A 12,006-nucleotide genomic window follows, 5' to 3' on the forward strand; every position below is an offset into this window, starting at 1 on the left:
TGAAAAGTATCATCTACCAATACTGTGAGTCCTGCCCGACCATGGACATTTTACCACAACCAGGAGCAAATGACAACCTATTTTAATAGAATGTCAAGAAAATGCTTTCATGGTAGAAATCAACAGGTATAAAGAGTGAGATCTTTTTCTAAAAAAAATAAAAAAATTAATTGAGTAATGATTACAGTATTATGATGGTTTCCGTCATATATCAATAAGACTCGGTCATAGCTATATATATGCCCCCTCCCTCTTCAACTCACTTCTATCTCCCTCCCCATCCTACCCATCTAGGCTGTCACAGAGCACCAGCTTTGGGTTCCCTGTGTCATACAAAAAATTCCCACTGGCTATCTATTTTACATACGGTAATGCATACATTCCAATGCTACTCTCTTAAATCATCCCACCTTCTCCTGCCCCTACTGTGTCCAAAAGTCTGTTCCATGTCTGCCTCTCCATTGTTGCCCCGTAGATAGGTTCATCAGTACCATCTTTCTAGATTCCATATATATGCATTAATAAATGATATTTCTCTTTCTCTTTCTGATTTACTCCACCCTGTTTAATAGGCTCTAGGTCTGTCCACCTCATTACAACCAACTCAAATGCGTTCCTTTTTATGGCTGAGTAATATTCCATTGTGTATATGTACCATTACTTCTTTATCCATTCATCTGTCAACTCACATCTAGATGGCTTCCACGTCCTAGCTATTCTGGTTTCCTCAGGGTATATGCCTAGCAGTAGGATTGCTGGGTCATATGGTAGTTTTATTCATAGATTTTGAAGGAATTTCCATACTGTTCTCCATAGTAGCTGCATCAATTTGCATTCCCATTAACAGTACAAGAAGATTCCCTTTTCTCCATACCCTTTCCAGGATTTATTGTTTGTAGATTTTTGATGATGGCCATTCTGACCTGTGTGAGGGATACCTCACTTTGGCTTGAATTTGCATCTCTCTAATAATAGTGATTAAACAGTGATATCTTAAGGATCAGAGAATATCAGCAAGAGGAGGAAAAAAGAAGCGATGAAGACATTCAGCCCAGATGACTGAATTACAAAGCACAGGAAAGCAGCTGCCTAAATGTCAGAAGGCAGATCATATTGTTCTTTCCTAGGATTTTCCTGTTTTCATTTTTAAGTGGTGAGACTTACAAAAGGAGATAAAATTCAGTTCTAAGAGCCTAACTTTCTATCTAAATGATGGCAAAATTCTGTAACATCAGGAATCCACAGGTTCAGAATAAAAAGGGGTGTTTTCCCTGGTGGCTCAGACTGTAAAATATCTGCCTGCAGTGTGGAAGACCTGAGTTTGATCCTTGGGTTGGGAAGATTCCCTGGAGAAGAAAATGGCTACCTACTTCACTATTCATCCCTGGAGAATTCCATGGACAGAAGGGCTTCATGGTCTACAGTCCCTGGGGCTGCAAAGAGTCGGATGCTACTGAGTGCCGGGAGCCAGCATGGGCCATCCCACCCATGACAAGGTCATGTGGAAAAGAACTGTTAAGCAAGGTTTCAGGACTCAAGGGGCTCCCTAGACCAGCTCGAGCATCTACCCCAAAACCAGAATCTGTCTGTCTTACTGTTTTGTGCCTTTCACCAACTCTCCTGACATTAACAGGGGGCTATCCTGACCACCTTTTTCTGGAGAAAATCAACTTAGGGCTCTAGCTAATAAGTCTCCTGGACATGAGAGGAATATTTCAAATCAAACCCCTTCTGTTAGCATTCTAGCTTGCTTGGCAGGTTTATCCAGACTCTTGTAGCTCCTCGTGTGATTATTCGCAGCCTCCCAACTGTGAGAGGCATGGGAAGCCTAAAACATAGAGCCTTTCAAAGAGTTAAAAGCTATTAGAGTAGTGCTGGTGTAGGATTTCATTACTGGGCCAATGCTTGTTGCTAAGTTCCCATCTCTCTTATCCACTGTGCACCTGGGAGTGCATTAGTTAACATAGTTGGAATGTAAGAAAAACAAGTGTAGCCTTGAATTAACCACATCAGACCTTTGAGCTAATTGGTTCTTTCTTTCTTGTAACTCATTGCACCTTTGCTCCGTGAGAAATGTAACTCTGTTTAGCATTTTCTGGGGCTGACATAGATTAGAAATATAAGAGAAAAAACACTTTTGAGGGAATATAAGTTTTCTGGTTGAACAGCCTTTATCAAAAGAGGGTCAAAAATGTACACAGGCCTCCAAGGCCAGAAGATAATGTACACAACATCATTTGTGGGAAAGGTATGCAGAAAAAATCCTGGTTTTGATAAGGGCACAACTGCTGGAATGTTTGGGCTGACTCTGTTTGACCTTGTATCTTTCATTTCCCTCTATGCACAAATTAAGGTATAAAAGTCCCTTTTGAAAATAAAGTAACGGGCCTCACTCGAAGAAACTTGGTCACCCCGTGTCTTATTTTTTCTTTTCCTTTTCTCTCTTACACTCTTTTTCAGGCTGATCCCTTGGAGCATGGAGGCTCCCTGCGTTCACTTATCTGCCCAGGTTTCTAAGACCTGAACGGGAAGATGTTCTGCATCTTCACTCCCTCGGGAGACCGGGAGGGCACCTGTGGCCTCCGTGAACAGAGCAAGCTCCTTGTCTCAGGGCTTTACTGGCTTTCAGTGTAAACCAAGGAATATCAGCCTCTTTCTCTCCTCTATTCGTCTCTCATTCATTTATTCACCAACGCCGTTTCTCCTGAGGGTTCCCCTGGATCCTGTGGGGGCTGGACCCCGTCAGCTGAGCAACTAATACTATTTTTTTACCTTTAAATATTTGTATACACACACTTGTATACCTGATGTATATTTGAGGATTACAGGATGTTTAAAAAAAAAAAATTTAAGTCATACCTTTAAAATTCACTATTTAGCAGTAAGAAGAAAAGGATGCCTGTCATGAAAGTGAAATTATTGAGGATATCCTCTATATTCGGCACTGAACCAAGATTTAGGGTGATCAGGGTGATCCACAGGTGTATATGGGATCGGGAGCTGGATAAGACTGTGATCAAGCAGTGCAGACAATGTTAGCATGCACACGTGACAGTTCTAGACAGCATGTCAGTCCTCTTTTGGTGTGGAATAAAAGTTTGGAAAGTATTCTGAAAAAGCAAATATATAGTGTCAAGGAAGATCTCAAGGGAAATATGGAAATTAATTTGGTTCTTGAAGTGTAGTTAGAATTTGAGGTGGGTGCATCCAGGACAATCAGAGTGAGCAAGGGACTTCCATGGTGGTCCATTGGTTACAATCCACCAATGTAGGGGCCACAGGTTCAATCCCTGGTTCGGGAAGACCCCATATGCCATGAGGCCACTAAGCCCATGTGCCATAACTACTGAAGCCCACTCATCCTAGGGCTTGTGCCCTGCAACAAGAAAAGCCACAGCAGTGAGAAGCCTGAATATGACTGGCCTTCACTTGCCGCAACTAGAGCAAGCCCACATGTGGCAATCAAGACCCAAACACAGCCAAATAAACAAATAAAATCTTTAACAATACGAAAAAATAAAATAAAGCAAAGTGAGCTAAATAACATGGGGGTGAAGTATGGCTTTCCCTGGGAACTGTCCACAGACATACTCAACTTATAGCAGGGCCTGGGCATGGAGGGGAATATTACATACGTCATGCACTTAGGCTTCGCTCTCATATTTGGGGAAATGAAAACCAGGTTGAGGTAGGAAGAGGTGAGGGCTGCATTTATTTTCACAGAACTATTATGGGTTGCCAAAGGTGGCATATGATAACAAAACAGTATTTTCAGAAGTTGATTCTGGAGGTGGTTTGCAGCCTGTGTTATAGGAAAAGTACCTTCTGTTAGGGAAGTAAGCCAAGATTTCTGACTCTAATCTAGTTAAGAGGTGCTAAGAGCTTGCACTTGGGCTGTGAATGGTGAAGACAAAAACCAAATCTGAGAGAGATATTTTAAGGAGGAAACTTAGAGGCTCAGTGACAGGTTGAATAAATGAGATAGAGGTGAAAGACAAGGATAGGAGATTGACTTCCAGCTCTATTTCCAATCATTGCAAGCATGATGTTACTATGTTTCATAGAAGAGAGTTTGTGAATATAAATAAATCAGCTTAGTCTAGGCTTTAGTGATATTCAGGACCACATGTTTCTGGATGCTTTTAGAACATGCAGGTGTTATTCTTAGACTGGGAAATTAGAGATCCTTCCAGAAGGGAGAGAGATGGTTTGAGTAACATTCATGGAGTACCCTCTGTGAGCCAGAGGTTGAGTTTTGTGCCCCCATATGACAATTTACCTGGGCTTCCCAGGTGGTACTAGTGGTAAAGAATCTGCCTGCCCATGAAAGAGACACAAGGCATGTGGGTTCAATCCCTGGATTGAGAAGATCCCCCTGGAAGAGGACATGGCAACCCACTCTAGTATTCTTGCCTGAAAAATTCCATGGACAGAGGAGTGTGTTGGGCTACAGTCCATGGCACCGCAAAGAGTCAGACACGACTGAGCACACACACACGCACATGCACACACACATACACATGACGTTTTATCTAGCCTTCGCTGTGAAAGTAATTGCCAATCACTAAGCACTAGTATGGGCTTCCCAGGTGGAGTTAGACATAAAGAACATGCTTGCCAATGTAGGAGACTTAGGAGACTCGGGTTTGATCCCTGGGTCAGGAATATCCCCTGGGGAAGGAAACGGCGACCCCCTCTGGTATTGTTGCCTGAAGAATCCCATGGACAGAGGATCCTTGTGGGCCACCATCCATGGGGTCGCAAAGAGTCAGACAACTGAATCAACTTAGCACACATGCAAGCATTGTTGTGTATGAGATTCTGCAGTAAAGATATTTATAAAGATTTTTTTAATTCATTTAGTTTTTATAAAAAACATCTTACAAGATAGGTAACATTATATTCATTTTGACAATTAAGAAACTGGCCAAAGCTTGTATATACTTTGTCCAAGATTACACAACTACTGCCTTAGTTGTTGAACAGAGACACTTATAGGAATATGGTCAGTCTAACATGACTAAATTAAGACTCAAGGCCTATGTTTAAAGGAAGTGATAGCATTTGTAAAACCACTGAAATGAAACCAGGTTTCATTCTCTTTGTTCCTCTCTACAATCTATTCCATACAGACTCCATTCAGATAGGCCTCCCTAACACTCAGCCCTGATGGTGCATATCCCATCACTTTCACAGCTTCTGCTAGCTCTTTTGTTTATTTATAGCACTTTCTGGGAATATAAAGACATAAGAAAGTAGATTCAGTTTGTTTAAAGGCAAGCAGGGGACTTCCCTGGTGGTCCAGTGGCTAAGACTCTATGTTCCTAAGGCAGGAGGCCCCCGGTTCAACCCCTGGTCAGAGAACTATATCACACGTGCTGCAACTAAAGAACCCATATGCCACAACTAACAGCCAGTGCAGCCAAACACATAAATGAACATTTTTTAAAAATAAAGGCAATCAGGAGTGTGTCAGTCAAGACCAGATCAACTTTAGACTGAAATCTTCATACAATAGCTCAAGAACAAAGTACAGATCATAGTAAATATAGAAATGGTCAGAGGTAGACATCTTCTATTTAACCTAGGCAGAAAATCAATAAATTGATAAATACCTTCATATAATTGCTTAACGTTAAAAAGCCAAAAGAGTACAGAAGCTGAAGCTATGTATAAGAAGCTTATATATAATATATATATGTGTGTATATATATATATATATATATATATATATATATATATATATATTCTTTCTTCTGGAAACATGAGAACTTTTTTTTTTAATTTTGAGTTTTGTTTCATGAACCAAACATAGACCCTGGATATCACAGTTTATAGCAAATAAGGCTGAAGTTACCCAGAAGCTTCAGGTCTTGGGAGAGTTTAGTAAGCTAAGAAGCACCCTGAGAAGCTCCATTTCCCTCTGACTCTGCATTAAACCCTTCCATGTTCCCTGTTAGCCCATACTCTGGGTAGAGGGTGGGATTTGAAGACATTTATAGTTTATATTGTGCTTTGTTGTAGTCACAAAAGAGTCATCTTCAGGTACACATTGACCTTAAGAGTAAGATGTTAGGGGCATGTTGTCTGAACTGAATTGGACCTGAAATCCTCAGATTATAAAAGCAGGGTTTATTCAGACACAGTGTCTTCTTTCCTACAAAAGGAAAGGCCTAATTTCTTATAAGACTAGGATCAGGATCAAGACCAAGAATAAGTGTATAACTGGAGATTTATGGGGCTAGAAATGTAAATTTTCAGGGTCAGAACCACTGCAACAAAAGAAAGAAAGCAAGAAAAACAAAATGGAATATAAAATAAGAAAACACATTTCAAGATGCCTTGATTATCACTAAGACACTATTAGCAATGGTAACTCTGAGGAGAGTAATTCCCACAGAATGAAAAAGGCAGAAGATGTTAAATCGGGTAAACAGAAGAGGAATCAAATAAAGAAGCTTAAAATCTCTAAAAGCTTTTATATCAGGAAAGGAGGCAGTGCATAATTTTATAGTGTTCAAATTTTAAACACACAATTTAAAACATACTGCGGTGTTCACTGCAGGACTATTTGCAATAGCCAGGACATGGAAGCAACCTAGATGTCCATCAACAGGGGAATGCGTAAAGACGATGTGGTCCATGTAGACAATGGAATACTACTCAGCCATGAAAAGGAGTGGAATTGTGCCATTTGCCAAGACGTGGGTGGACCTAGAGACTGTCATACAGACTAAAATGAGTCAGAAAGAGAAAACCAAATGTTGTATATTAACACAAATACACGGTGGAACAGATTGACTTATGTGCAAAGAAGAAATAGAGACACAGACATAGAGAACAAATGTATGGATACCAAGAAGGGAAGGGTAGGTGGACGGCACTGGGAGATAGGAACTAACATATATACACTGCTGCTGCTGCTGCTGCTAAGTCGCTTCAGTCATGTCCAACTCTGTGTGACCCCATAGACAGCAGCCCACCAGGCTCCCCCGTCCCTGGCATTCTCCAGGCAAGAACACTGGAGTGGGTTGCCATTTCCTTCTCCAATGCATGAAAGGGAAAAGTGAAAGTGAAGTCGCTCAGTCGAGTCAGACTCTTAGCAGCCTCATGGACTGCAGCCCACCAGGCTCCTCTGTCCATGGGATTTTCCAGGCAAGAGTACTGGAGTGGGATGCCATCGCCTTCTCCACTATTTGCACTACCATGTATAAAACAGACAGCTAATGAGAACCAACTGTATAGAACAGGGAACTCTACTCAGTGCTCTGTGGTGGCCTAAACGAAAAAGAAATCCAAAACAGAGGGACCATATGTGTACATACAGCTGATTCACTTTGCTGTACAGCAGAAACTACTAACACAACATTATAATGCAACTATACTCCAATTAAAAAAAAAGAAATTGAAAATGGGAAAGAAAATAACACATTTGAAATGTATCAATGATGGGAAATAACTTGAAATACGAGGAAGAAACAAATTCTGATATTCTCCAACTTCAGTTTACAATAAAATAAAGATATAACTAACAAAAGATGTACTCCATGGGGAAAATAAGAGGAATAGAGTTATATAAAATCTGAAACAAAAATTAATTTTTTATAGATGCTTAGAAAAGAAAACTAATATTTTAATGAGCACAAGTTTTTAAGAAATAAAATAATTATGGTCTTCTTAAAACTGAGAAATCAATATGTTTAAGTCATTCACATGTATAGTTTAAATCATTGTTAGACATTTTAATACCCAATCACTTCAAAAAAATAAAACTGTCTTTCATAATTGAGGAAATTTCAGATGTAAATATAATTTAACTGAGTAATAGCTGAAAATGATCGAAGAAAATGTGTTCATTTTTTTAAAAGTACTTAATTGTACTTTTGAATTACAAGTCACAGTTTGTTTTTCTCATTATCCTGTGTGTGTATGTGTACTTAAGAAAATTTTTAAATGGTGTGTATGTTGGGGAGGACTGCTCAGGGGCACTACACAGAAACTTATTTGCTTAAGCGATACACTGCTCTCTACTGTTTAATTCCCACAATGCAAGAACAATTTATCCTATAAATAAGATGACTCATATACTAGATGTAAAGAGAAAACAGAGTCAAGGGGGGGAAATTCAGCCCCATAAATGTTTTTGTACTAAATGGTAAAAAATGGTTATTCTTAAAAATGTGCATTCTAATTAATTTCCAGAAATACAACATGAAATACTAGAGCTTCCACCTAATAAATGTGTTTATCCCAGAAATTATTTGAAGCAGCTTTTTCAATTATGCAAGCCTGGGAGAGTGTACAGATTTCCCAGAAAAGACCAAGTGACCTTCTCTTTCTTCATTGTCAATGCCATTAATGGTTAGCATTTACATCCATACCTGTATCCCTCAATCTATGACTTAATGAAAGGAGCAAGGCAGCAACACATTGTAAAGAAGGTTTAAGTGAGTTCTTAGAATCATCAAGAACTAAAATATGGACACGCCTGCATCTCTACTTAGCTGTGTGGTCATTAATGATTTGCTTACATTTTCTTGGTCTTAGTACCTTCACTATAAAATTAAGTCTTTTGATCACATTATTCACGGTTCTACCCTTTTTAAGCCTAATAGATCCTATACTCAAAATAAGTATAGAATATGTAGAATAGTAAGTTCTACCAAAATAGAGTTTCAGGGCAGAGAGCTAGCTGAGCTCTACCCAGTCAGTATTCCAAGCTCACTGCCCACCCACAGCCATGGCGCCTTGTTACCTTTCTAGAACTCCAAAGAGCACAGTTTGAAAGCCTCATGACAGTACTATTTGTAAGGTTAGCTCTAAAATTCTGGACCCTCTGAGGTAAAATTCGACTCTGACCTTTATCCCTTTGGGAGCCACACGTGAGATGAGAGGTTCCCATTATGCTATGCTAACTTGGACTTAGTCTAACATTCAAGATGGCCTTCTAAGACTCATCAGAGAGCATGGTATACAGCGTGTTCATCAAGAGTGAATGGAAGAGATATATTTGCCAATGTTACTCACTGTGATCTGACACCAAACACAGTGCAGTCCCGTCAAGCCCTGGTAGCATTTGACCGTTTTGTGGCACTTATCACACTTGGTTGGGCAGTTGCCTTCAACCCAGTAATGATGCATCACCTAGAACAGAACAAGAGCGCTGCAGTGAGAAGCAGCATCCACAAGCAACGCACGCCAGCAGCCAGCACGGCCATGCACTCACATCAGTGTTCTTCTTGGACTTCACATAAGTCTTGATACACGAAGGAGGCGCTCTAGCCACGCAGCGCTCATGGACTGTGTACTTGCAAACTGAAAGAAAACGTGTACACAAATTCAGAGCTCATCCGGGCCCAGACTGCAATTTTACAGAGAAAGAATGACGTTAACAGAACCTTGATTCATAGCCACTGCTCCCTAATCAATCCAATCAGCGACATCAAGAAAAGGCCCAAGTCTACTGTTTTGACCATGGAACACAACAGGCCAATTAGTACAGGAAATATTATGCATGTGAAAAACCAAGATTCTTTTCTCATGGCACAGCAGGAAATGCTTAATTAAATCAGGCCTCACTCAGATTTTTCACAATGATTCCCAGATGACAAAAATATTAAAGACAAATTGATGACTGCCAAATGGCTTGGTGTCATTTGTTAGAAGGAAAAGATCTATATTTTACAGAGTATAGGCATGAGAGCAGCTCGCAGGCATGGGAGTAAAAGCCCATGAGTTTCTGCTGTTTTGTCTATTGATTTATCTAAATCTTAAATAGCTGGTTAGTCTATTTCCAGAGAATAGATTTCCTCATACATGCCAGGCCTTCAGCTAAACTTCACCCTTCATAGCCATCATGGCAATCTGTCTCCAAAAGGAAAAACCTTTGCTAGACAGCGTATGGTGTGTGTGTATGTGTGTGTGGGTGTGTGCATGCGTGTGCATGTGTATATATGTATTTTATGATATATGGATGCAAAAATTAATATATATACACAAATGTATATATACACATATACAAAGATATAAATGAGTATGTATATTTATATTTTATGGTATATATGTATATACACAAAATTAATATGTATATGCAAATATATATGGGTTTCTCTGGTGGCTCAGATGGTAAAGAATCCATCTGCAATGCGGGAGACCTGGGTTCAATTCCTGGGTTGGGAAGATTCCCTGAAGGAGGGCATGGCAACGCACTCCAATATTCTTGGCTGAAGAATCCCCATGGACAAAGAAGCCTGGCAGGCTATAGTCCATGGACTTCCAAAGAGTCAGACACGACTGAGCGACTAAGCACAAATATGCATGTATTCACACATACAAAGATATATATGGGTATGTGTGTGTAAAATGTGACACACAGCCAACATATACAGTTTATTGGCATCTGTAAATCACTACATAGCTTGATTTTGAGTATATCTCAGGGTCTTATGAAGATATTCTTTAATAAAATACTGGTTTCTAATTAAGAATAATAAATGCATAAATACAGGGCATAAAAATTAAGTAAAAAAGCAACCAGATAGCTCTCTCAACAAAACAAAAAGAAATTAACCACTACATGGAATTAGAATGAAAAAAATACTAAGTTCACATAATACTTATATAGTAAAACTCTTCCCCAATAGCCACATCTGTGACTCCCTTTGGCAACAGTGAGGAAGAAAAGCTAGTTCCTCTTCTGTTCCCTAATGGTAATAATGTTATATATTACATTTTCTACACTTACCAGTTAAAATTTGTGAGTAAGATTCTCACTCTTACATGTCACTGCCCACATTATTTGAGAATTACCATTTTGTTTCATAAGCTCCCATCAATAGAAAATACTCTGAAAAATTATTTTCCTTAAAAATAATAAATCCTTGAAAATAAATTACTTCCTTTGTATATGGAGAATGTTCTGGGGTAACCAGCCTCTTAAATGTGGCCACCAGAAACAGCCCTCTGAAGTGGTATGAGGTAATTTTATGTTACTTTATTAAAATCCATAAACACTTAAAAGTGGTCCTAAAATATGGTTTTTAATGTCAAATAAAACATCTGAAAGTCTTCTCCCAAATATATGCTACCAAAGAAGCCATTAGCTAAAATTAATATCTGAAAAGTATGTATTATATGGAAGCCAGGTAAGAAATTAGATTTATTATAAATGCACAAAAATGGGATGTGTCCAATAAACCTGACAGGTTCAGCGAACATACGCTGCAGAAAAGGGTATGGTTGGGCAACGTGCTGGACTAAGACAACATCACCCTTAGTGAGGAGGACTGAGTATTCCCCCTGTTTTAGCAGAAGCAGCACAGAATGCAGAAGTTCCTCAGGAGTACATGCTGTTGGTTTAAAAATTCTTAAGTGCCTTTTGTCAATCGATGCAAGCATTATTCAAAAATTCTAGTGGGCAGCATTCTGTAGAATAAAATAAATATTGCAAAGATAAGTGTGCTGAAATAAAAATAATGGCTGCAATTCATGAATGGGCAAAACTTTGCATTCTAATACCCATTAACCATATATGAAGAACTTCTCCATGATAGAATTAAAACTCATGTGTCTGAGGTACAAGATTAGTTTTTATTCCTTGTGATTTCTTAATCTGAGTGCAAACTGATCAAGTAATTATTTTTAAAAGACTGAAAGGAATAAGCTCATTATAGGAAAACAATGTGAATGAAGCATCTAACTTGGGGAAAAAAGGACCAATATGCATAAATGTAAGATATAAGCATGAGAGGCCAGTGGAAATTTTCCTAATACTCACAGAAGCAGTGAGAATCATGAATAAACTAAATTACAGTGGAAAGAAAATGGCTTGTGAGTTGGAAAATGTCCTTATTCCTTTCCCAAGGAGAGGGTTTTCCAAAATTGAAGGAAGTTAAAACTAGAATGACCTAAGTCTTCAGAAACATAAGACAGGGAGACATAAATCATAGGCACAGGAAGGATCCGGTTAATTTCTTGACTCTGTCTACAAAGAGGACTGTGCCATGA

General features: G+C 39.1%; 1 protein-coding gene across 15 annotated transcripts in view; it reads right to left on the reverse strand.

Annotated features, from left to right (window-relative positions):
• DGKB (diacylglycerol kinase beta) overlaps positions 1–12,006 on the reverse strand; it is a 1,339,752-nt gene that overhangs the window by 603,275 nt on the left and 724,471 nt on the right. For all 15 annotated transcript variants that reach the window (XM_060414944.1, XM_060414942.1, XM_042248425.1 and 12 more), the window contains 2 exons: positions 9,227–9,315; positions 9,028–9,144 (listed from right to left, as the gene is read on the reverse strand). In XM_060414944.1, the coding sequence (XP_060270927.1) occupies positions 9,028–9,144; positions 9,227–9,315 (206 nt within the window). The remainder of the gene's footprint in view (positions 1–9,027; positions 9,145–9,226; positions 9,316–12,006) is intronic.

This window comes from Ovis aries, chromosome 4 (genome assembly GCF_016772045.2).
Source record: "Ovis aries strain OAR_USU_Benz2616 breed Rambouillet chromosome 4, ARS-UI_Ramb_v3.0, whole genome shotgun sequence".
Taxonomy (NCBI): Eukaryota; Metazoa; Chordata; class Mammalia; order Artiodactyla; family Bovidae; genus Ovis; species Ovis aries.